Genomic DNA, 25,928 nt, shown 5'->3' with positions numbered 1-25,928 from the left:
GCAAAAAAGTTTGATGATATTCAGGAAAATTTGTTTTCACTTTATTACAGAACACTGTTTAGAATCCAATGTACATTACTCTTTTCAAATTCCAACTCACTTCTTTGAATCTCTTCCACAATGAAAGGATCAAATCTGATCTTGTCAATGCTTTCATCCAAACAGTAAGTTTTGTAAATTTTCTGTACTTCATCATGAAGAGACATTTTTTCAGTATCTGATAGTTCTGGTCTCAAAATTCGGTCATTGAATTCCTCTGTGAAGTAAAGGAAAAAAAAAAAGCATTTCTTTATCAACTTGGCAAACAAAGAACATCTTGAAGCACCCTATATCCTTTTCCAGTAGGTAAGCAATGTGCAAAACTTCAAAATTAAAAGAAGCATAAGACATCTCAAGATCCTTGGTAATAAGGTAGCTGCCTTCTTATTAACTATAATTCAGATTTGTTCATAAAGCTATTACTAAAAATATACTGCAATTAAAATAAATTATTCCTTGTCACAGTAGGGATAAATCTATGAGGTTGTTCCTGGCATATGAATGATTTTTCCTTCCAAAAATTACCCAAATGCAAATTGCAGTTTTCCATTAGAATTATTTCCATATCATCAAGTAACAACAGTACACATTTGTAATCTTACCCACAGTCAGGCAGAACTGTAGCACATGGACAGCCCCCTCCTGTTTCAGAAAGTTCATAAACCGAAATAAAAGGTCTTGCTGATCTCTGATCTCCTTTAACTCCAGTTTCAGTACCTGAGTAGGTTAAAAATGCAGTCAGCCAACTTCCAAACTCTCAGTGAATACATAAATAATGCAAAGAGTTGTAAAACAAAATCAGCAGGTAAAGTAAAACATTTATTCAAGACAGGAAAGGAAGCAAATGTTGCCTTTGCTTACAGATGGTTTTTTATTTCTTGGCTCAGCAAATTTCTGAAGGAATGGAACCAAAGAAGAAGTGGACTCTGTTGCTGTCTCAGGCTGCAAAAAAAAATGACAACTGGGTGAGAAAGTTTCTTTCATGGGTGATCAAAATGCCACTATTTAATCTTTGTCAGTACTCACTGGACTATCATCAATGAAGATGAGCAGCAAATGGTTGACAGTATCCTGCAAGAAACACAACAAATAAAATCATTATTGAAGAAACCCAGCAAAATATATTAAATAATTCCAACCCAAGTTTAAACCTGAGTATATTAATACTTTTACAAAAGAAAAGCCTGGGAATACATGCTTGAGAATTGACCTTCAACAATCTCAAGTTTTTACAAGTCAGGGAATTTGGGAAAAGACCTGCACAGAAATATTCTTTACCCAGTGGAAGAAAGCCCTCCCAAGGGCTTTACTCTAAATGCAGATCTAATGAGTTACTAATACTTCCACATTACAGTACTTTTTGTTTGCAGTCAGGCAATGCCCGCATAAGTACTGCAATTTTGCCTATTAAAATACATGCATATATAAAAACAAGGATGGCAGTGTTGCAGCTTCAAAAATAAATGCCCCATGATTTGCAGAATTAAGGGGAAATTCCAACATGATTTCGACACAGTTGCAAAAAAGCCTGTTACTTAGACTGCTATAAAGATCCACAGAGCTAGAGTTCAAGTAACCAAGCCCTTTTTAAATGTAGCAATAGCAACTTGAAGATGTTTACACTTCAGCATTCTCTCTCTGGACAGGAGCTGTAATCCTTTCTGAAAAATACATTCTTAAGAGATCACACCAATACTGTTATTTTAGTCAGTTCTGTGAGTTAGTTCATATGAACAAACAAAACAAATGGTCGCAAGATTTCTTTTTCTTTTATGTAGTCAAAACGCACAGTAACTAAGTCATTGTGCATAATTTGCTTTACCACAACATACTTAGTAGGTGAACAGTAATATTGAATAAATTAAGATTATTCTTGTGTTCCAAAGTCTTACAGGGTCAGCTAAGAAATCCATTGAGGGAAGGAAAACTGAACCAGGGAGAATCTCTCTAATGAGAAGGGCCAGGGATCTGAAAAGAAAATAAAAGAAAGAAAATAAAAACCCAAAGCAATATTCGATTAACTTTCCAAAATTATTGTACTACATAGTATGGAGACACTAAAAAACCACAAATCTAAATAATTTATATACCTGCACTCTGTTGACTTTGGGGGCAAAATATAAGGAAAAAGAAGTTCAGTAAGCTTTCTTAAGTAGTGAAGTTCATCTCTTCGGCTTCTCAAAGCAACATGCAGTTCTGGTCCATATTCTTCTAAAGCAGCTTGCTGCAAAAATTCCGCATTTTTTACTGAAAGTGAAAAACAGGATTACATAGTTGCTTCAGCTTTTTCTTACTGGTAAACAAAATGCAATTGATTTTCATTTGAGCTAAAATGTTAGTGTTTTTAGTACACATACAATTGCCAAAAGGATAAAATGTTGAAACTTTACAAAAGAACCTTGGCTTAGACTTTGAAGCCCGGCTATGTAAAAAGAAAACCTCACACTGAAATAAGAACTCCTTCACCAAACAATTGCAGTTTGCATGGTATCCAGAATGCTTTCTCATTTATTATATATATATATATATATATATATAATAATATAAACTTATATTTATATGTTGAATTATATATATATAAACTAAATAGAAAAACTCAGCATCTGGACTCTCAAAAAAACTGCATCATGCAAAGTCTGCCTCTCATTGCCTTTTTCCTGACCTTCTTCATGATCTCCCATTTTTTTGGCCTACAACACAGTTTGAAATCAACATAAACTTTTACTCAATCCTGTAGTATCTGTTTCCTGCTTAGAACACTTAAAAACAAACGTGAAGGAACATACACACAGTGTAAATCAAGCCAAAACCTGCAGGAGGATCTGCATGAGTACTGCCTCTTAAATTCCATTGGAATTTAAAGGATACATCTTTATCAGACCAAAAACTATAGATATTAATTGGAAGCAACAATGTTATATTTCTTCAGATCACTTCAAAGGCAAGAACTGAGCTGTTAAAAATCACACCTAGCTGAACCAGCAACCTGGCACAGCCTCATGCCAACACCACCACCAGGCATAGTGAGGTACATAATACATTCCTTAGTTACCTTCAAGGTTAAAGCTTATTCCCAGCATAAAAGAGAAGCCTGCTGGCTTGGCCTTCACAACCAAAACCCATGAGTGGTATCAGCTAACAGAGGGGATGCAGGAATATATATTACCAGATAAATCTCCCTAGCCAGTGTCACTAAAAGCAGAGAGAAGGAATGCACCCTCTAGCAATCATGCAGGTGCAAACAGGATTACTAAGAGAAGTAAGGTTAACAAGAGTAGGAGAAAAGGAAATGCCCCCTAAAAGCAATCATTTGAAAAAGGATTTAGAAAATAAGGAGAAAAGGCTAGGCTCAACTAGCAACTAAAGCAGGGTCTGAAAGCTGCCTCTGAACCAACCAAAACAAGGTCTGAAAGCCGCCTCTGAACCACATATTGTGGCGGCTGCTTTAGCAATGTTTACTAGAAAGTGCTACTAAAAGTAATTTTCAGCTGCTAATTCACATATCTGCTGTTAGGAAACAAGTCTTTTCCTCTAAAAAATGAAAAAATGTCTGTATTTTCAATGCTGTACATTTAAAATATGGTTCTTTACTGCTAAAGAAAAGTGTTTCCAACTCCTTAGTAGAAATCAAAGGAAACGTGAAATTTGGCATAAACAGCACTGCAAGATTATCTACTATCTTGAAATTGCTGTTGTGCCATGAAAGACATCCAACGTGATTACACTATGTCTCATTATCCATCTTAATGATTAACACTACTCACAGGACCAATGGCATGTATTTATGGATATCAAGCAGACATTTGGAGGGAAAGAAGAAAAGTTCATGACTCCAGTTAAAGTAAACATCTACACGTAAAAGCTGAATGAAACCACATTTAGTAGATAAGGCACTGTGGAACATAGCCAGTGAAAAAAATAACAACAGCAAGCGTTTCCAAATATTTCTTCAATGTGCAGTTAAAATATAATTTTTACATTAGGCTCGTGAAGATACTCTTACCTTGGAAAATAAATATGCTTCTGCTCAAAGTCTCTCCATGGCTTACAAACATGAACCTACCTTTTCAACATATTACAACTAACTTTTCAACACATTATAACTTCACTAATGCAGATTTGAAATCATTCTATCTGTAAGAGCTACACAGTACAGTGCACAGATGTACAAATCCTTTCACCTATAACTACTCCTCTGGAATATAAAGGAAAAACTTCAAGAAGCATTCCTAAATGATCTTGATTGCTCTGAACAGACAAAACCCATATTCCTGTTCACCCCCGTATGGAGACAGAAATTAAGTATTTTCATCATGGGCCAATAAAAATTAAAACAGAATACAAATATGTAATGCAACTTTTTCCCTATTTGCCTCTGCAACCATCAGAAGAAAAATGCAAAAGGACTTTATTTTTTAAAAAAGAGGCCATAAGGATAAAAAGGCAAAGCAGTATAATCTCAAACATGCATAAAAGAATATTCATACTTGGCCTTTGAAACTGACAACATATTAAGTAGTTTTGACATTACCTTTTTGCCTGGCCTTGGCTATCACTTCAATATGCTTCATTGCTGCCTTGAGCATCTTCTTCGTTATAACCGTTGGAATGTCCACCTAAAGAGTAAATTCAAAATAAAACTAAATCTGTTCTATTTCCCTCCCCAAAAATTTATTACAGATAACCATCAAACACAGTAATTTGCTTATATGTTCTGGTTTGAAGCATAAAATTAACCATTAACAAACAATTCAAAATTCTCCAGGTGAGCTGACAGTGTCCTCATTCTTCTGCCAAGGTATAGAAGAACATGAAGAACTAAATGCCAGAAACAACACTGTTAACACATTTATTGTCTACTCATTCCCATTATGACTTTTCCATTGCAACAAATACAGCAAGGCAGTGCGACTTCCGAGTCACAGTATATGAAGCACAGTTCTATGGGAAAATTTGACTACCACCAAAAGGATCAAGTTAATTATGCTCTGCATCTAATACTTGTCTGCCTTAACACTCTGCAGTTGTGTCCACAAGGACTAAAATCAAAGAGAAACCTTCCTATGCACAGGCAGAAAAAATGTCACCTCTCAGATGACAGAACCCAAAGAGAATTTGAGTTAGAGAGTCAAAAGATCATTAGTGCCAAAGTCATGTGATTATAAGCCAAACAAAAACATGTATGATTTCATCAAGGATTGTTTGAGGGTCCTGCATTTGTATTTTCTTTGGTGGCTACAAAAATGGAAGAACTGTTCAGGCACTAATGACCTTGGGATGTCTTAGCCCTGCTCCAAGCAGGCTCTGATCATGGTGCTCAGGGCTGTATCCAAGCTGGTGCTGAAAACCTCCTGAACTGAACACAGGCACCTCCTCCAGCCCCAATCATCTTGGCGGCCCTTTGATTGAACCTACTCCACTTTCTTGTAAAGAGAAGTCCAAAACTGGATTAATATTCTAGATGCCACCCAAAGAGCATTCAATGAAAGCACATAATGCCTTTCCTTGATTTTTCTGCTCCTGTCACTACAGCCCAGCATGCTGTTGGTGTTTTAAGCTGCCACTGATGGCTCATATTCAGCTCACAGCCTATTATGTGGCCAGGTCCTCTGCGGCAAGCAGAGCTTCTCCCTGAAGCCAGTCAGTCCCCAGCCTGTACAGTTCAGGACTCTCTATCAACTGCAGCAGTTTTCACAGAAACTCATCCAGAAAGTGATTTACACTTTGCACACTCTTTACTTTAAACAAGAGACTCCACAGAGATGCAAAAACATACTCCTGTAAATGTTCAAAATCTAGGAATTCTGAACAAGTTTCTTTCTGAATGGAGGAGTCCCTCCTCTTGCCAGACAGCATCTTGCCAGACAAGGAAAGAGACAATGCAATTGCAAAGGCTATTGGAGCTGAGAAAAAGGTGGCTTTTATACAATTGTGTTTTTTATACAATTGTACAAGGAGAATATTGCAAATATTGCATATTCCTTCACACTCCCTTGTAATATTTTAGGTGCACAGCTATGATCTGACCTGGCCTGGCCACCCTAACAAGCCAGTACAACAGATTGGAGCTGCCTAAAAGTAAGGTCAGTTCTTAATTACAAGCACAAAAGGACATGCTTCTGCTTATCAGTGGGAAAACCCTGTCTTTTGTGCCTCGCATTCCAACAGCAATTTGTAGAAATCAAAGAGTTTCCTTAGACACATAAGGATAGTGCAGTGTTTCTTCCCAAAGAGCACAGCCAAGGAAATTGTTATCAACTACAGCAGACACTGAACTTTTGTTAAAAACTTCAGTCAGGTACAGGGTTATCTGTATCATGCCATACAAAGGCATGGTATAACCCTTCCCTTTCCCTTCAAAATCCATAATTGATCCACAAATGGCCACAGCAAGGAAAATCCAGATTTGAAGTCTTTCAGCACACATTTAAGAGCTGATTGGCGTGAAGTGCTTGTAACTTCATTCAACAACCATGCTTTGACCTATGCAGCTTTAAACAGCAAACAAAAGCACTCTTGTCATTAAAGCAATTTGTAATTTTAAGTCCCAATTCAAAAGCAGAATACTCTTTGGCAAAAAATATAAAGATATAATCTAAAAAAATGAAAAAACAGCCTGTGTTTTCTTACACAATTCTTCCTCAACTTAAACATTTTATCTCTATTAGTTAGAACTATAGTTTTCAAGTTTTTAATAATAAATCCAAAACAGATTACAGCTGCTTGGCAAAGGTATACAATTTTATACAATACTATTTTATTTTTCAACTGAAGATGATGAATTTCTCCTCAACATACGCATTTCTGTGATGAACTTTATTTTGCAGGTCCCCTGAGAGCACTTAATATTGGCACATGTCTTGGGTGTTTGTTGCACATATTGCCTAGCCAGAGAACTGAAGATACTGCATTTAAATCCTCACTGCCAAAGGCACAGATGATAAATTAACCCTCTACTTCAAGATGCTGTAACTCACTTAAGATATCCCAGTTAATGCCTTATTACATGAGCAATACAGGAGACATGGTCGTTTTCCAAGTCAATAATGTATCCATGAACAATGCAATTAACACCACCATTTATTACAACTCCAAATTAAAATTTAAGTCCTTGGTCTAGATTTCCACTTTGAAGCTTTACTCCACTTTCACACTTCCATACAATGCCTGTGTTACATGGACATTTCCCAATCTTCCCCCATACTCATTTTAAAAAGCAACATTTAGAGTAAGCAAGAAAGTCATCTGGATTTGACATGTAAGAAGGAGAGAATCAAGCTGTTAATAAGTCATGACAGGATACATGTTCAACTTGCAGCTCAGAAAATATTGCTAAGTAAGGAGGGGGGAAAAAGAAACACATTTATGGCAGTGGCTCCAATAGAGAGGCCAGCACTGACTAATTCTGGAAATTGAGCTAGCAACACTTTCTGCTTAGAACTGCCAGAAAGTTAGAAGCAGTTCCTGTGAAACAGGCTTGAAGCACTTTACCAGGAAAGAGTTGTGCTGCTAAAAAGAGAGCACATACAGAAAAGTATGTGCTAATAGATTAAACACAGAAAATAAAAACTTTTTATGTTTAGTACTCAAAATTTATGTTTAGCTCTGAAGAACTGCATTAATATTAGAACCACATCTGTTTTAATTCTTACAGTAACCTGGTCACCTAATGACAGTCTATTATTTACAGACAATGTAAGGGTATTTACATTGTTTGCATTTTAAGAAGACAAGCAAGCAGAAACTATGACACAGGCCACCATTATCAAATATACAGTAATTTCACGAATACAAGCCGCACCAATTTGACCAAAATTTTGGTGGAAACCCGGAAGTGCGGCTAATATTCCGGGGCGGCTAATCTATTAACAAAATTCTAAAAGCTGCCAACACGGAAGTGAGAGCCCGCGGCAGCCCCAAGCCAAGCTGGAGCCCGGCCGGCCCTGGCAGAGGTGGGAAAGCCTGGCAGAGGCGGGGCCAGCAGTGTGGGGGCGGGCGGCAGAGCCTGAGCCAGCATGGCGGGGGAGCCCGGGAGAACTGGGGCTAGCAGTGCAGGGGAGCATGGCAGAAGCAGGAAGGCCGGCGGGTGGGGCTGCCTGGCAGCGGGGGAAGCCCAGCAGAATCGGGGCCAGCAGCGTGGGGGAGCCCGGCGGTGCGGGGGCCTGCAGTGCCGGCCAGGGCGAGGAAACGCGGCGGCGGTGCAGACGGGAGGGGGCGGCCGGCGAGCCTGGTGGCGGCGGCGGCGGCCCTGCCGGCGGGGCGAGCGAAAGCAGCGCCGCTCGCGAAGCGCCGCCGCCGCTCGCGGAAGCGCCGCCGCTCGCGAAAGCGCCGCCGCCTCTCGCGAAGCGCCGCCGCCGCTCGCGGAAGCGCCGCCGCTCGCGAAAGCGCCGCCGCCGCTCGCGAAGCGCCGCCGCCGCTCGCGAAAGCGCCGCCGCCGCTCGCGAAGCGCCGCCGCCGCTCGCGGAAGCGCCGCCGCCGCTCGCGAAAGCGCCGCCGCCGCTCGCGGAAGCGCCGCCGCTCGCGAAAGCGCCGCTCGCGATGCGCCGCCGCCGCTCGCGAAAGCGCCGCCGCTCGCGAAAGCGCCGCGGGGCGGGCGCGGCGCTCGCGAGGCGCGGCGCTCGCGAGGCGCGGTGCAGGGTGAGCGAAAGCGGCAGCGGGGCGGGCGGCGAGCCCGGCGGCGGCAGCCCTGCCAGCCGGGCGAGCGAACGCGGCAGCGGGGCGGTGCTGACGGGAGAGGGGGGCCAGCGAGCCCGGCGGCGGCGGCAGCACCAGCCAGCCAGCCCCGCCGAGCCGTGGCGCTGAGCTGGGCCACCCGGCCCCGTCGGCAACCATGAGCGGGCCGAGCCTTCCTGGCCCCGCCCCGAGCCAGTAAAGCCCGCTATGCCGCGATCCTGTTACTAATTGGCCAATTTGTGAAAGCTGCGCACGGATTCTCGCGACGAACGAAAGTGCGGCTAATATTCGGGGTGCGGCTTATCTATTGACAAAGACAGCAACATTGTCGAGGCACCGGGGGTGCGGCTTATAATCCGTGCGGCTTGTATTCGTGAAACTACTGTATCTTTTACAGTAATTCTCAAAATGGTTTCCACTTGGATTAAGTCACCAAAAGACAGCTAAAAGACCACAAGGTTTTAATAACGCCTTGCACTAGTGTAAAAAATATATTCATTTGCAAGAACTGGGGAAAAGTTTGAGTCACAAGGGACCTTCACAGATCACTTATTCCAATCCCCTGCCACGGCAGAGACATCTTTCACTAGAACACTTTGCTCAAAGTCATATCCAACATGATGCTGAACACTTCCAATGATGAAGCTTCAGAGATGGTTTATAATTAGTAAGGGGACAAGCTCCAGAAAGAACGGGTAGATATCACAAAGAAGTAACTTAGATGGTTAAAAACAACCTATAAGGTTGACTTTAGAATCACAATTTGAAAAAAAATTAAGAACCCACTAGAGATGGATATCAATTACTTCTGACAGAAAACCAACACTAACACCTACCTTTAAGCCACCTTACCTTGTGAATTCTCCGAACTAAGACAGATGCAAAAAACCGTAGTGTCCCTCTCAGTTCATCCACTGAGGACTCATCATCAGTAATATTTCTGCAGTGTTCCAAAGCATGGCATATGGGAAAGTAGAATAAAGTACATTTCTATTAATGCAATACATTTGGCACTATTAAATGCATAAGAACATTCATCAATGATACTTCAGCTGGAATGAACTGAAATGAAAGCTACCAGAGAGTCAGAAGTCTTCTGTCTGAGGAAAATATACAGCATTTCCACAATGTCTGTGCACACAATGGCTTAAGAAAAACGTCAGGAAATTGCAATGATACACCCATTCCTGCTCTCATATACTATCTGCATGATTTTGACTGAGTAAAATCTAACCTAGTTTCTACATATGGAAATACATCCTAACTCATCGGTATAAAGGAAATTGAAATTATTTAAAGCGGCTTCTGCTTGGAAGCAAAGAAGAATTTAAATAGATTTCCAAATCGCTATGTCGGAATATCATCCAAACTTTTAATCTGGCTTGCCAGTTTCCATCTGCTGCAATAAAGTATGTTCACTGAAAACTCATTGTAAAAATCATTAAATGTGATTCAGGAAGAAAAATACCTAACTCCGTGACTTTTTTGAAAAACTGAACGAAAACAAGAAATACACTAAGACTTAGATGAAGAAACTGCAACTAAACTGAGTGGAAAAAAAGAGCATGATGCCAGCAGTCCACAAAATGCAATGCAGTTATTAATATGAACTTTAGAGCATGACCAATATATTGGTAAAACTGAAGTATAACAGCTAAATAATGACAAAACAAAGGAAACTGCATTCAGTTTTACCTAATGATCACATGCAAGAGCCATCACACTTTTTGATGATAAATGAGTGTAGTAAGTAGAAATACTACTTGCTTTATAAAAGAACACTATAAGCAAGAACAGTACATTTAAAAATAATTTTTAAAATTCAAAAAATCTTTTACATTATTCAGCATCCAATTTTTAAAGTAATTTTAGCCTGGGCTATGGAATATTCAAAGGTACGTTGATGATGAACAATTAGGTACGGATACTAGAAGTACCAGAGACCTGAGGTCAAAGTATGTAACTAATTGCATGAAAAAAACACCTCAGAGAAAGCACCCTGGCATAAGAAACACAACCATCCTCCAACAGCTAATCACATGCAGATAAGAAGAACACTGCAGGGGAAAGTTTGGTTTAAGATCAGCAGCTGACATTTTATAAGCAATATGGTCAGAAAATACCCACACTGTCAAAGGGATTAGCATTGCCAAGGGATTAGCAAACAAACTGTATTATGGTATTACTATCCTCTGACAGACGACAAGATACATGAAGTAATTTGGACCAAGAAGTTGTTATTTTATTGACACTTGGATAACCAGTATCTTGGCTAGCTCTACTTGGACACGACTTTATGCCACATATTCTCACAACAGATTTGCAAAGACATTCTTTTAATCACCAGCAGACTGAAGACTGGTGCGAAAACATCATGAACCTGTAAAATGTCAAATCTCCAGTGACACACGGGAAAGTCCAAATAACCCTCTTGGAAACATTTCAAAAGCTGCCTGTGTTTTCCCAGAACTTTAGGAATATTAATTGCAAACAGTTATGAGTCTCATGTCTCAAAAGAGATACGCCCAATTGCTATCGCACGCAAAGTCTTATGAGATCCGCTGATAAACGAAAATCATATACAAATAACAAAATTATATTTTTCCTTTGTGCGTCAATTATTCTTACAAAACTTGGCCAACTGCTTTCAAAAAGATGTAGAAAAAGAAGTCACAAGCTAATAAAAATATAAAGCTATGGCTTGTAACTCAACAAAAAATTCTGAATTTTTCTTGCATTACTTGCATTTAAAAGAAGCAGCTCCATATGTGAAAACAGTGTGTTTAGTCACCATAAAAGAAAAATGTTTTCATAGCTATGTATTACAAAATTGTGATAATTACTGAATTCTGTCCTAATCTGAGAGAACTGGTGCTGCAGTACCATCAATAACCAAAAATACTTCATAAGCACAGAGTGACCCACTCAAACTTTAAACTCTACTTAAAATAAGGTTGGTATAAGCAAGATAGTACATAGTTTTGCTGTACAGCATAAGCAATAGACTCAGACCTGTGTTTTGTAGCTCTAAAACTTGGGATTACTTACAACTATTCTTCTCATAGAGTTGAAAAAAAATACATTAATAAAACCAGCATAAATACTTTGAAAACTAAAAAGCAAAAATGCACATAGGTATAATAACCTATTTCAGTAGAGTTCACTGGATTTTAAGCACTAATCCTCACTCCCCTAAAGTGGTCCAAATTTAGGACCTGCTTAAATTTTAACCTGCTAATAAAATACTAGAAATTCTTACACAGTTTATTAATGAAACATAAACCAGCTTTTATCTGCTTATAGCATTTTTATTCCTAAGCAAAAAACTGAATTTATCTTGCATCACACCCTGTAAACATTTCACTTCCTTTGCTTCTGAGATACATCCTGGTAACACTAATGTCCAAGACAGCATCAGCTAGCACAGCACACAAAACAAAAAACAATTTTTAAAAACAAAATAATAATAATAAAAAAAGAGGTAGCTTCTGCACAAAATCCATTCATGTGAAAGGTAAAGCAGCTAGCATTCAGAATTATGCCCTTTTCTTTGGAAAGGAACTTAGCCAACTGTTTAACCAGCCTATCTGCCAAGTATGAATTGCCTGCTAGTGTGCACCCAGCCACACTGCCAAATAAGGACAGCATGGAAGCAAAGGCTCTGGGAAGAATTAACCTGAGTGAGGTTTATTTGCTCAGAAAACAAACATCCTGAATGCAAGAATCCTCTCTCCCAGGTGATGTGAGCTTTGCCAACAGTGCAGGCACAGTTAGAGTAGGAAAGGTCAGAACTGACATGCTCTACAAGCCAGCTCTCAAATTATAGCACACAGACACAGTTCATGTCTCCGTGCACAACCCCTGCTGGAAACACCTGAATGTCTACACTAAACAGGAGCAGATCTGACATCACTACTGCTAAACTGAAACCAGTAAGCCTTTCAGGACCAAGTTGTTTCCTGTAGAATTACTTGGACATCACTGCACTCACTGTAGGTCACTGAACTCCAAGTATTTCTGATTCACTGAAAGCTTGTGAGATTTGATCAGCGTGGTGTGAATTTACAGAACTAGTTCAAAATCCAGAGGTGCAGCCATGCAGAACTGAGGACAGGGTAGGAACACCTATACTGCTCACCAGAGGGCAAGATGGAGCAGAATGTAGGCTGGTTGGCTTCACACCAAGCGTATTTTACACCACATTTCTAACTGTATATTATATATATAATGAAACTATTATCCCCACCAGATGATGTATTCCAGACTTCCACTGTCTTGGGTGTCAGAGAAGTAATTGGTGGAAGCCAAGTTTCCTTGTCAGTCCATAACAAAGACATTGAAGAATCTTCCACCAGCCAAGAAAAAACTCTTTTCCAATCACGCAATACAGAAGATGAGTGTCTTACATTTTTTACTTTATCAACAACTCAATAGAACATGCTCTAGTTTTCTGTATTTCAAAGTTTAAAACCTTGAGGTTTCCAACTTGCATTCACAACACATGGTGCTAAAGCTCCCTCTGCTGTTTGCATCAGCAGTAAAGTTTTACATTTCAGCATATTCAACACACAAAGTTAGAGGTCAGACATGCAGGTATTGGCCACAACCAAAAACCCAAGCAGCAAAGAAATTTGAAATTTTAGATCCCAGAGACAGAAAAAATCCAAATGAAACAGAGTGAAAATAAAAGAAAGCATACTTTTTTTTTTTTAGGACAAATTAAACATTTCCATCCAATGTCAAATGCAAAATAAAGGCAAGATGTTGTTTTAACACATTACTGCTGACATTATCAGTTAGAAATATTTTAATATATTCTTGAAAGTACTGAAAAGCACTAATTAATATATAAAAGTACAAGGAAGAAAACAAAAAAAAAACCCTAGAAAAAATAATCAGCCATATTCTTTTCTTTATTCAGCATTTTAAAATTATTTACACAGTACTATTCTATTCAGTGCAGTACAATCACTGACAGTCTAAGAAGTCAGAAAATTATGAGATGCTCTCTAAGTTGGCCATATGTACTCAAAATACCTTTTCTTTCAAACCCTGCAAAGTTTTTTTGGGTTTTTTTTAAGCAATGTGATAGATCAGTATGCTTCTAATCTGGAAGTAAATTTCAGAGGTAGTAATGGCCTGAAATTTTACACTGATTTTCATCAATCTGTATTTACTTCCAAGTAAGAATTACCACAAGATGAACATATAAAAATAGACAATCTACAAGTGTTCTAGGATGAAATCCAGATTTCAGAATGACGTCTATTATAACTAAACTATCAAAAGATCTGTTCTATTCTGCCACGAGACAATAAAACAATGATTCGTAACACTCAAAAGTGTGCTTTATCTTTCACGAAGGAAACAGAAATGTTTATTTTCAGGTGACAGTGACAGGTTGACAAATATTTGTGATATTAAAACCAGTAACTTTTAGGTAAAGCTCGTACCTGTACCATGGATAAATAAAGTTTTCCAGCACCAACTCAAGCACCTGTGCAGAACAAAGACAACCATATTAAAAAATAAATAGTTTACTACAAATCCCTGTTAGAAGAGTTAACATCACAAATACCTTCCAAAACTCAACCATTTTGCATTGTAATCAGTGTACTTTGGGCAAGTAACAGCAAAGTGATGGTTTCACCAGACATCAACAAGAAACATCTGCCACACATACTATCAGTAACATGAAGCTCAGTGCCATGGTCACTGTCAGGTAAATGCTATAAAAAATGTAATCTTACCTTAAACAGCCCATCCCTAATATTTCAGATCAGTCCCTGTTCTTCTCTGACATAGCATGGAGTGTCCCACAGGCACAGTTACATACTACACTTACATACACCTCCATCCTTTTTCACACAAACCTCCACCTTCAAGGTGGGACAGTCAATCCTGCATGCTCACCACTCTCAAAGAAAACAAAAGAGGAGTCATGAAAAGGAATTGTTATGAAAGCCATCCGTAACAAGGAGACAGAAGGATGTAGCTTTCTTAAGAGTCTTCCTCCTTCACTATAGCCCCAAGATATTACCCACACTACCTTCTCCTACTGCAACCTACCCCTTAATTTGAATCAGTGTTTTAGAGATCAGTTTGTCCCCAACAGCATCAATGCTGACGAGAGAAGTAACAGAGAATATTTATGTTGCTATGTAAGGCTGCTCTGCCACGTTCTGTTGAAGGAAAGGGTTTTCAAAGCCACTGTGTACACAGAAAAATGCAGAGTCTGAAAGGAAAGCTGAATGTAACAGCTGATACACAAGTGTCATTCATGAGAATAAGTGTTTCTCTTCTTACAAGATCTACTGCTGCACTCATTCACACAGTATGCACTGCAAGAATTCAAGACTTATTAAATTTATACTATCTTCAGGGTACTACATGCCTCTGCTCCTGTAATGATTATAAAAGCATACTCAATAAAAAAGACACGTGCCCTTTTTAATTCTTCTCACCTCTTCAGACCTGAGTAGCTCATGAATACTTTTTCTGTCTTCACTAGCAAGTGTACCACCTACTCAGATTTGATAAAATACTTTCCCTTTTCCAGTTGTTCCACTGCAGTGATTTTGCTCCCCTCATTCTGAAGAGATGTTCTGCAGCTTAGGATAACTTTAGATGTCTGTGTTATAGACCACACAAAGCCATCAATGTCTTTTCCCCCACCCTTATGTGCTACAGCATTAATAGATCTCAAAACTGTAATACCATCATGTGTTAACGATGGATGGGTAAGCTAAACGTTGTATCAAGTCGTCCTGTGTCATCCCCAACCTCCAATCTCATATTTCCATTTATAAACAGGGTGGAAGGGTGAGGAAAATGACAACAGACGCTTCAATTCCCAGTCTAGAAGAGATTAAGAAATCCCAGAGAACTTTCTATGGAAGTTAATCTTCAGACAACAGAAAGGAGATCATATCCAGCTCCAGTCAGCAATCACAGGCCATTGGCCTTAAGAGCAATATACCAGACTACTTAAACCAATTTCCCTGATGCCTTCCATAGCACTGCTACTACATGAGCCACCAATTTACTCCAAAGGGATCTCAGTCTCACAGGTATTGTGACATTATTTTTGTTCATGTGGAGTTTCTCACAAAATAAACCTCTTTCAAGGCTCAGAGTGCACTCTTCAGAAGAAGTGCCTTACAGAAGCCTGCACTGTCTATTAAAGGAGCCTTCTTCCTTCTTCCTCCACTTTTGCTCTGTGTCTCCCCATCAAGAGCAGCAGTAGAGCATCTTCTGATAGGAGTGGAAAGTGCACTCGCACAGCCTTCAAGCATGGGACAGTGTATTCAAAGGGAATACAATGAACTCCTCTTGAAACAGCTTTCTCCATTTATGACTACTACTTTTGAACTGAGAGCCTATCAAGTTTTCCACGAATGTGCCACTACAATTCAGTTCATCAAATGCTAACATAACTTATTGGCCCTCTCTCCCTCTATAGTCCTATACAGTCTTCTGAAGGCACTAGAAGAATTGTTTCCAACAGTGAGAGATCTGATCCTGACTGCAAAACACACATGGTTCTGAGATTCATCTTCCCATGGTTATTAAATAAGCAAGAAAAGTTTAAAAAAGTGCAAGACCTGATGGTGCAAGACCTGACTCACTCAGGTGTGAGTCTTTTCAAAAGAAGTCTCAGCACCAGCTGAACCATTTTACAGACTTGCCAGTGTTTCTCTTCCACAGCCACACCGTAAGAGCAAGCTTTATGGTACTGCTTCCACAGAACACTGCAGATAATCTCACTAGACAAAAACACAGAGACAGCATGCACAGAGACAGATAACTAACTCAAAATGCACTCTCCACTGGCGTCCACTTATCACTAGTCAAGATATCAGAAGGCAGGACACATTCTACTAGGACTCAGGTTATCTATATGGCCTAATAAAAAAAATGCATGGACACAGAAAGCAGCTCCTACTTGCAAACTAATGGCACTAATTGCAAACACATGGCATGGCAGAGGCAGTCAAGTATGATCCTCCATTCCACTGAGGTGCTATACAGAAGCTAAGGCAGAGCTACTGTGTAAAATCATCCCTACTGCAAAAACAGAAGCACTCAAGAAGCAATAAGCCATTGATTGCCACTAACTGGATTTCAAGGCATGCTGTCTGTACTGTTTTCCCTTGAAAAGCACTCCAGACTCTGTCAGTGTGATTCTGCTGGACAGAAAAAAATCTGCTACATCATCCACTGCACTTTCATGAAGCACTGGGGAAACAGGACATGTGTACCCTCTTCCATTCTAGCAATAACAAAAATATTATTCAGGCTCAATTGCCCACACTTCACACACCCCAATAAAGTAGATGGAACACTTCAAAGAATGACAGCTAATTATAAGCCATTTCCTTGTCTGTAAAGTATTCTCCAGTTTTAAATATAAATGATGAGTCATTTCATTTAAAGCTTACCTATTTTTTCATGCATTTTGTAAAATGACTGATTTTACTGTGCATGGGCAGCTTTGAATTGAATAGAGATTACAAGTGTAAAACCAAATGCAGCAGGTGGCAATATAAGCAGCAGCTAAATTTAAAAAAAAAAAAAAAAAAAAAAGAGAGAAATAATTTTCTAGCATGTACTGCAATACTGCAAGCTAGTCAGTCTTTGCTGCTGAGACAAGCTTTCTGGGGACTGCCATACAACTGACCCAACTGTCAGGAGGAGGAACTGCAGAGACGAGTGATAACTGATTCAGCAGCAGGTCAGAAGTACCAGGTCCAATCAGAACAGAAAAGAGCAAGGATTTGATACATAAACCACAATAACAATTATAAAGCCTTACAAGACAGCACAACCTGACAGCTGAGGCCACTTCCTGGGGGTAGAATAAGCCATTCCAGTAAGAAAGCATACAGTCCACTGTGTTACTATAGGAGTTCAGAACTTGCAAAGAGCTCGTCCAGGCAATAAATGATTTCTTGTCATGCCATTTGTCTATTTATTGCTTTTAGAAAACAAAAAAAAAATCTAGTCCTACAGTCAAGAACCTGAGAAGAATTTAAAAAAAAAAGTGAGATCAAAAGACAGCAGCACCTTCCTTGATCCAGTGAGACTTTCATTTCACAATGCTGTTAAAGAGTAGCTGAGTAGCTTTCCACAGGTTGACTTGCAATCGTCCTTCACACAGCAAAAATGAAATTGTAGAGAAAAAGATGAATTCATCAAGAGAACAGGATTAAATTCTCCTTTATACAATCTGTAGCACCTAGATTATACACAATAATCTAACTGACCAACTGATATGTCCTAACTCAAAAAGAAAGAAAACATTGAAGAAACAAATAATGCAAAATGGATTAGACACTGGAAACAAAGTTATACTTAGGTCACTGCCTTGTTTTTGTGCAGGATACAGCCCAAATTATAAAAGTGATGTATGCATGGTTGAGACAGTTTAGTGCTCAACTATAACAACAAACATAAATGCAGGGAGGAATGTCCAGGCACAGGCTTTGTTATTCTTCTAAACCACGCACAGCAGCTGAATAGACTAAAACAAGGCTGCAAAAGATTAAGAATTTGCAAAGTGAGACAAACTACCATCACAATCCAAGAAAGAAAAATCCATACTTGTGAGGAAAACCTGGATTTCTTCTGATTTGAGTGTGTATTAAATTATTCTGAAAGCACTTGAAAACACAAGCTTAAAGGCTATACACCTGGTTCAAATTAGAAACATTTGGAAATGAGAATATTGCCAAAGTTCTTCAAGCTGCAAAAAAAAGGAACTAGAAAAATTAAAACATAATAAAAAAAATCCAAAATTATTCCAAGTATTTGAAGAAACTGCTTTTTAGAAACAGGCTGCACTCTGCACTCCTTTAGAATCTAATTAACCTTAATTCAGTTCACACTGTATCAGCTTCTCTCTAATGTATGACTAACCCACAAAAGAAAATAAGAGCAGTCTCTCCTTCCAACCTGAAGCAGGCTATCCAATTCCAGGCCAGCATCATGTGCTGCATCCTCAGAGATGGTCAAGAGGAATATAGTGTGGTTGAAGAATCCCTTGCTACCCTCTTAACCAGTACAGAACAGCTGCAATGAGGAGCCATGCAATGAGATATCTCATCCCAAACAGTCTGATCAACACAGGTGAAAAAGGAGGCTCAGACTACTTGTTTGGGTCCATCAAGGGGGGTGATCCTGGCTCGCTGCCCTGGGAAGGTCTAGAGCTCAGGCCTGGTTCTTCCCTCTGGTTAAGTACACAAAGGAGATAAAGGAATGAGAAGCATGGGCATGGATACACAAAACCCACATCTGCAGTGGTAAATAAAGCAGGGCCTGGCACAAGCCACTGAAGTGAAAAGTAACAGCAAAGAGAAGGCCACTCTGGGTAAAAGCAGAACTACAGCAATCACATACAAAATGCCAACGAGATAACAATGGCATCTTCTCATATCGCTTACGAAGAGATACAAGGAACCCTTCCAGCATCAAATTCCCATTTAAGCCAAACAAGAAAATTTCCAGTTGTCCAGCATTTACAGCACTTTTGGGTGGACTGCCACAGCTATTTGTTACCCTAAATCCTAAAAATATTAAATGCACAGAAGCATTTATTTGACATTCTATTATTAATGCAAAAGTCTATTGAAATTCTATTCAGCAATATTGTTATTTTAATGCACTTAAACTTATTTTTAAAAATAGATTAAGCAACTTTAAAAGAATAGTTGTTTACTTCTGAAATCACAGAAGTCACTTCATTCAACTACAGGAAGTCAACAGGTTGTTACCTGTCGCTTTTTAAAAACATTCCTCAACTGTCCATGCCTTCCTTATTTTTCATTCTTCTCCCACTCCTGCGGTGGGCAACATCTGGGACAACATCTCACAGAGATGAAGTATTAGCTTATAGCACAGACACACAAGGCTTTGACTTCACACACCATGTTGTTAATTCCAAGAACTGACACACAAAAATCCTCTCACTTCTGCTATGCCAGTCGTTCATCCTCGTACCACAGAACTCCAAAGCTGGAATTCTAAATAAATTAATATTAATCTACCTATATGCTTGTGCATTTTCCTAGCTTCAAAAAACAGTAGTTTATCTGTTTAGCTCCCAATATATTTCATCAATTACTAATCAAGGAAATAAACAAAAACTCAAGCCCAAAGAAAAACTGCTCTTCAAACAGCTCATTTTAAAAGCGATTATAAAAAAACACCATTCCTGATTTACAGGTTTACCTAAAAAGATATATATGCTATTCTTCTTTGAGTAAATTCAACAATTTCTTTTTTCAGTCCGATTTTGTTACGGCTTTGTCTGATGATTTTAAAAAGATTCACTGAATGGTTTGGGTTGGAAGGGACCTTAAAGACCATCTAGTTCCAACCCCCTGCCCTGGGCAGGGACACCTTGCACTTGGCCAGGCTGCTCCATCCCACCAGGCCTTAAACACTTCCAGGGATAGGGCAGCCAAAAGTTCTCAAGGCAACCTGTTCCAGCACCTCACTACACTCACTGTAAAGCATTTCTTCTTAATATCTAATGTAAACCTACTCTACCAGTTTGAATCCATTCCCCCTTCTTTTCCCTCATGCTCTTGTAATATACTGTTTTCATCCTTCCTGTAGGCTCCCTACCATCAAATTATCATCTTCATTACAGACCTTTTGTAATTGGAGCAAATCATCTTTAACCTCAACTGCAAGAAACTAAGCAGGCTGAAATCTTTAACTTTTTAATAAAGACACGGACATGTTCAATTGTAACTATTCTTTCCATTATTCTTCCCAATTTACACAGGCATTTTTTCTATGTTCTAGGTGCACTGCTACAGAAGCAGACCATGTTTAAAAGCAGGCCTCCTTCGCTCCCCGCTCCCAGCAAACACTCTTTTGACATCTGAACTATCTAATGAACCTGAAGTAAAATTTCAAAGACACGTAATAAAAACCCACAGAATTTTAATGTACTAAAGAAACAATGCACCAATTACCTCCGAAAGTGATGCATCCACTTTGGAAGGCACTTTCAGATCCAGCCATGGCTGATAGTTTTCCAGAAGCAAAGTAGGTCTGTAGGAGAGCATGGAGAAGTTCATGTAACAATGTGCAGCTGACAGTTTTCTACTGTGATGTGTAAAATAGCAGCAGTACTAAGCACATCATATGTAATTTACCTGTGCCTCTTGCACTTGACCTTGCCACATACAGCACAACTGTGACCATGGGGAAACAGCTCCGGCAATTCCAACTGCTAAGAGATTTGGACACGTTTACATCCTCCAAAATGATGACTCTATTAATATACTGACACATTTGTGAACTTCCTTTTAGAACACACTATTACAGAGAACCGAATAAAGACAAACTTGTTTCTCCAGTAGGAAAACAAGGTAACAAGACACAGTACGAAAAACAACTGAGCCAAAAAGAAAAATTGACGAAACAAAGTGAGAGGACACAGATATCCTTTCACATCTCCCCATACATTAATCAATCTAGTAACAAACCAGATGGTTTCTCTGCCTTGAACTATTGCAACTACACCTTTTTAGCCCTATGAAATTCTACATTGAATTGTTTTAAGTTAGAAAGGAGCAATTTGCTTTGGGAGTATTTTCTCTTTGAAGTGCAGTACTGTTTAGAGAATTTTGATTACAGTGAGCAAAGGAGATTCACCACTGGCCTCCCAAAAGGAGGGCATCTTTAGAAAAGTAAAAGGTCCATTAAAGCAGCAAATAACAGCATGGTTTCTCCACTGCCTGCTACTCAAATGCTCAAAACGTTCAATGAGTGAAGCAGGAAACAACATCCACGGACACTCCAACAACCGGCCTTGCAGCCATAGGTGGATTTGACGGGACTGTGCAGAAACACGCCAAGAATTCAGTCGTAACCATTACCGATTTGCCACAAACACCTGTCCGCAGGAGTGTATGAGCTGACGCACAATATTTCTGAAAGCAGCTAGGATTAGGCAAGAATTGCTACTCCATATAAATTGTTAACATATTTAAAGAAAGCACAAGACTCTCCACAGGCATATTTACCTTGGGTTTATATTTTATTGTGAACAGAATATTGGGCAGGAGGGAGTCCGGTCCCAAGGAACAGTAGAAGGTGACGACCCCAGCCACGAACGACCAGAAGATCATCAAAATATGCAGATACCTTTACAGACACACGGGAAGGAAAAGCCGCTGCGTGAGAAGGCGCAGCGCCGGCCGCGCCCGGCTCCCCCGCCCGCCCGGTTACCGGTTGAGGAGGAGGGTGGCGGTGCCCAGCCCCAGGAGGAGGCAGCAGGAGAGCGGGTACTGGCGGCAGGTCTCCCGCAGCCCCTCGGCGCCCCGCAGCCGCCGCAGCAGCCGCCGCCCGGCCGCCCGCACCCCCCCCATGGCGGCCGCTGCCCGCGCCGGCCGGGCCGGAGGCGGCGCCGCTTCCGCTGCCGGCGCCCGCTGATGGCGGCGGCCGCGTCAGGGCCCGCGTCAGGGGCCGGGCCCGGCGGGAGGAGGAGCCGTGCCCGCCCGGCCGGGAGCTGCGGCCGCGCTCGCAGCTGTGCTGTGTCACGTAGCGCGCTAAGCACTCCAAGTAGAAGGTCTCTGATGACAGCGAGCTTACCTAGTTATAAATACTTGGGTTCTGGACAACAAGGGGTTCCCAGCGCCAAGCGGCCAGGAGGTGCTACGTCTGATTAAATGCTCTATATTTGGACGATGACTGAACGAAGTAATTCAGTGACTGGGACACTAAAACCCTATAAACACCACTCAAAACTTCGTAATTGGCTGTAAAGAAAAGGAACGGGGTAGGAAATGTAATAAGACACCACCTTAACATCAGTAAGTATACAAGAGTAAGACATTGAAAAGAGTGGAATTCTAGAATGTAGTTTATTGCTAGAGAGAAGAATTTAAAGCCAACTTCACACGAATAACACCCTCGGTTACACTGTAAGCCACAAGCTTTCAAACCACTGGAGTGCTTTCAGCTGCTCTGTAGTTCCTCAGTCTTACGAAACTCAAGGCTCTGTTAATAAGACACTGCTGGTTGTGGGTGTATCGGTTCAATGGGCAAAGTGAAACAACTTCTGGGAGTTGGTACCCACAGAGGGGCTTCTGACTGGCAAGTATGGAGACCCGCTCAGGGAGGGATGCCCGCTTGTAGCTGTTTGGAGAAGCTGCTGTTGCCTTGTATGTCCATTTGCATGAGCCCCATGCAGCGCACTGAATAAGCAAGGGCACATGAAATACTGAAACACATCTGTTCAGATGAGCTGTGTTTACAAATCTTCACTGAGATCCCCACAACTGCGCTGTTAAGAAAATACTGGTATTTGGAGGGCTAGTCAGCATGCAGAAATCGAAATGGAAACAGCTTCCAGAATCTTTGCTCAGATGCTTTGTCAGTTTGTGCAACGCTTCCCTTGACGTCTTGAGTAGGTGAAATGCTGCAGTTTGACTTCAGTGTGTTGACCTTTCTCTGAGTGCTTGGCAAAAGCCCAGGGTCGGCTTGAATTTCTTTAAGCGTCTCTGCACAGTATTATTTCATGTCAGTCCACGTTTTCTAGTAGAAAAAACCAAGGTGCATTCACACAGCAAATGTCCATACAGCCTATTCAGAGGAAATCAGTTTTCCTAAGATGCACTTTTTTTGTTATCAGCTTACTTTATCCTCAGCTTTACTGCTGCTGATTTTTAGTCACTTACCTTGCAATGCTTTTAATAAGGAATAACTTCTAAAAATCTGTAATTCTTACAATATTTCATGAAAACGTCACAGCATCGCCTATCTGTAACACAGGAAGTGACTTACACAGCAAACCAGAAGAAACTTAAGTCAAACTTCTGCTTCTATTTGCATTGTGTACTTCAGGTAAAGCTTCTTAAATTTATAGCTTCATTGTTCAGAATTGTGTTTACTTACTGTAAAATTGCCACATTCACATCTGGCACTAATTGTACCTCATTATCTTAGGAACTGTGCAGCTTCCTTCAGTTCACAGACTGTACATCTGCTGAGCAGACACAACAAATTGCTTTACCCCATCCTGCTCTGCTGGAGACAGCAGTGTTGGCATTGCCCATCACCCTCTGTCACTATGGCCCCTAGATTGTTCTGGTACACTGAAAGACTCAGCAGATGTTTGTTTTTCGACAAAACAAAACTAGAAAAACAAAAAGGAACTGCTGACAACATCAAGCTTTTTCAAAATTCCTTGAGAAATAGGAACTTTATCCATTCCCTGGAAACAGTAAGTTGTTCTGTCTTCATATAAATTCTTGGGAAGATTCTGTGGTCAGCTGGAGGGAGAACTGCCAGGGAAAAGCATGAATCTCGAGATGGGCTCTGAAGTAATGTGGCCAGCACTGGGTTAATCTGGAAAGACAGATTTTATTTTAGTGTTTAAAATGTAAAAGGATTTTTCACTGATCATACAAGTCATCTTGTGGAGCCAGTTCTCCCTGGTTTGGGGTTTAGGCCTGTTTTCTTTGATGGTAGGAGAAGCTTGACTATTCTACCATCTAAGAAGTATATTAGAGCAGATTTTCAACAACTTGAAATATAAAACTACAATTTTTGGCTAAGTAACATTAGTTATTAGTCTGAGATTGTATTTACCAAAGTGCGCTTTTTTTTTACTTAAAAAATGCCTTTTTAAAATAAGCCAGACAGTGAACTGTAATAAACAGATTCTCACCAGTTAATTGCATTTAATTTACTCTGCAAGTCTGCTTTTGCTCTTTTCAAGGGCTTACATAGTCCTCTCTTTCAAGGATAGAGTTGTCAAGGCTAATTTACAATATCTAATCCTTCGTATTTTCTCAACAAAGAATTAATTTTCCTTTATAATTATTCCTCACGAGTCCCTGTTCATTTTGTGGGCCCTTTTCAAGAAGCTTAAATAGAAGCCTTCATATTAATCTTTAACTAGAGCCATTTAGCAGAAAACTCTGCAGATTTTTAATGTTCAGCAAATAGCTAAGCTTAAGTAAAGAAGTGAAACTGAAGTTGGCCAGTCAGATCCCAAGACAGGCAAGCATTAGTAGGCTCTTGGCACTTGACTGTTTCAAATTTAAAACTTAAAGGGCATCCACCAACAGTTACTGGTTTCCACCTGAAATGATTCAGGTGTATGCAACAAGTGTGAGGTGAAAACTGCACTTCAGTAGTACTTTTTGGCCTTTAAAGGAGCACTGAAACTACAGGGGATTGATGGCTGACCATTAGCTGCACATTTCTGGTTTGAGTAGAATAATAATGAGCACTTTGATAAGTAAAATTAGCTTTACTGTTAAAAAGACATTTCTATTCATTATAAATATATGTCTGTTAATGAGTTAATAAAATAGAGTTTAGATAGTCTAGATTTATGGCATTTGGGAGTCATATCCCTGTACCACCCACACTGACCCATGCTTGCCAGCTGTATGGAAATGTGTGCCACCTATAGCTGTAGGGTCTTGTATTTGCTTCCTGGATTACATGCTGATTCTCAGTATGACCAAATTAAAGCAAACTGGATGAGAAAGTGGTAAGTTGGGTCCAGAAGTATCTGCTCAATACAGCAACAGGGGGGTTTTGGGTTCCTGGATAAAATCCCTCACAAGTTTTCTTCTAGAGGAATGGAGGAATTCAGCTGCTGCAGTAGGGAGCAGAATGGCAGGTGGAGGGAGAAATGGTTTAAGAAAAGATGTGTGAAACACTTCATAAAAGATCATTCATCTCCACACTTGCAGGGAATGACGAGAGACTTACAAATTACGTTGTTTGTTTAAAAGCGGAATTAGAAAGCAATTGAAATTAAGGGGAAAGGCTAAGAGGTTTAAATTGTAACACACCACTCAAAATTTATCTTTTTTTTTTAAAGAGACTATAAAATACAGTTCTGTTAGAAAACCTGAAAATACCTACTAGGCTGTGTTTAAGACTAAAAATACCAGGCAGAATAAAGACTTGCAAGGCAAAAAAAGAATGACAAGGAAACTGATCCAACACAGAAACTGAAGTAAAAGGACCCACTTCAAGTGGAGTTTCCAGAAGGTCAGTTTAGTATTCCCAACAGGAACAATGCTCTGCAAACCAGAGGGGTACTGAGGAGCAGAGTGCGTTAGAATTTCACTGGGACAAGGTCTCCTTGGGAAGAAGTTAAAAAAACAAACCAAAATAAAAAACAGGCAATGTACCAGAGTCAGTTTTGCCTTGAAGAACTTGTAACTCTCAAGGAA

General features: G+C 40.0%; 1 protein-coding gene across 4 annotated transcripts in view; it reads right to left on the bottom strand.

Annotated features, from left to right (window-relative positions):
• The window catches only part of SNX14 (sorting nexin 14), a 47,865-nt gene extending 25,731 nt beyond the window's left edge, over positions 1-22,134 (bottom strand). For 2 of the 4 annotated variants that reach the window (XM_033055629.1, XM_033055630.1), the window contains exons 1-13: positions 21,958-22,079; positions 21,753-21,873; positions 20,880-20,953; positions 20,697-20,775; positions 14,166-14,209; positions 9,565-9,652; positions 4,571-4,655; positions 2,130-2,286; positions 1,932-2,007; positions 1,066-1,110; positions 901-981; positions 642-756; positions 101-256 (exon numbers count right to left, since the gene is read on the bottom strand). In XM_033055629.1, the coding sequence (XP_032911520.1) occupies positions 101-256; positions 642-756; positions 901-981; positions 1,066-1,110; positions 1,932-2,007; positions 2,130-2,286; positions 4,571-4,655; positions 9,565-9,652; positions 14,166-14,209; positions 20,697-20,775; positions 20,880-20,953; positions 21,753-21,857 (1,105 nt within the window). In that variant the 5' untranslated portion in view covers positions 21,858-21,873; positions 21,958-22,079. Of the gene's footprint in view, positions 1-100; positions 257-641; positions 757-900; positions 982-1,065; positions 1,111-1,931; positions 2,008-2,129; positions 2,287-4,570; positions 4,656-9,564; positions 9,653-14,165; positions 14,210-20,696; positions 20,776-20,879; positions 20,957-21,752; positions 21,874-21,957 lie in introns of all 4 variants that reach the window. The other 2 variants (XM_033055628.2, XM_033055627.1) reach the window with 2 other exon arrangements.
• Between the last annotated feature and the right edge of the window lie 3,794 nt (positions 22,135-25,928).

This window comes from Catharus ustulatus, chromosome 3 (assembly GCF_009819885.2).
Source record: "Catharus ustulatus isolate bCatUst1 chromosome 3, bCatUst1.pri.v2, whole genome shotgun sequence".
NCBI classification, from domain to species: domain Eukaryota; kingdom Metazoa; phylum Chordata; class Aves; order Passeriformes; family Turdidae; genus Catharus; species Catharus ustulatus.
Note: the sequence above shows the minus strand (reverse complement) of the source record. Positions and strands in the feature narration are given on the sequence as shown.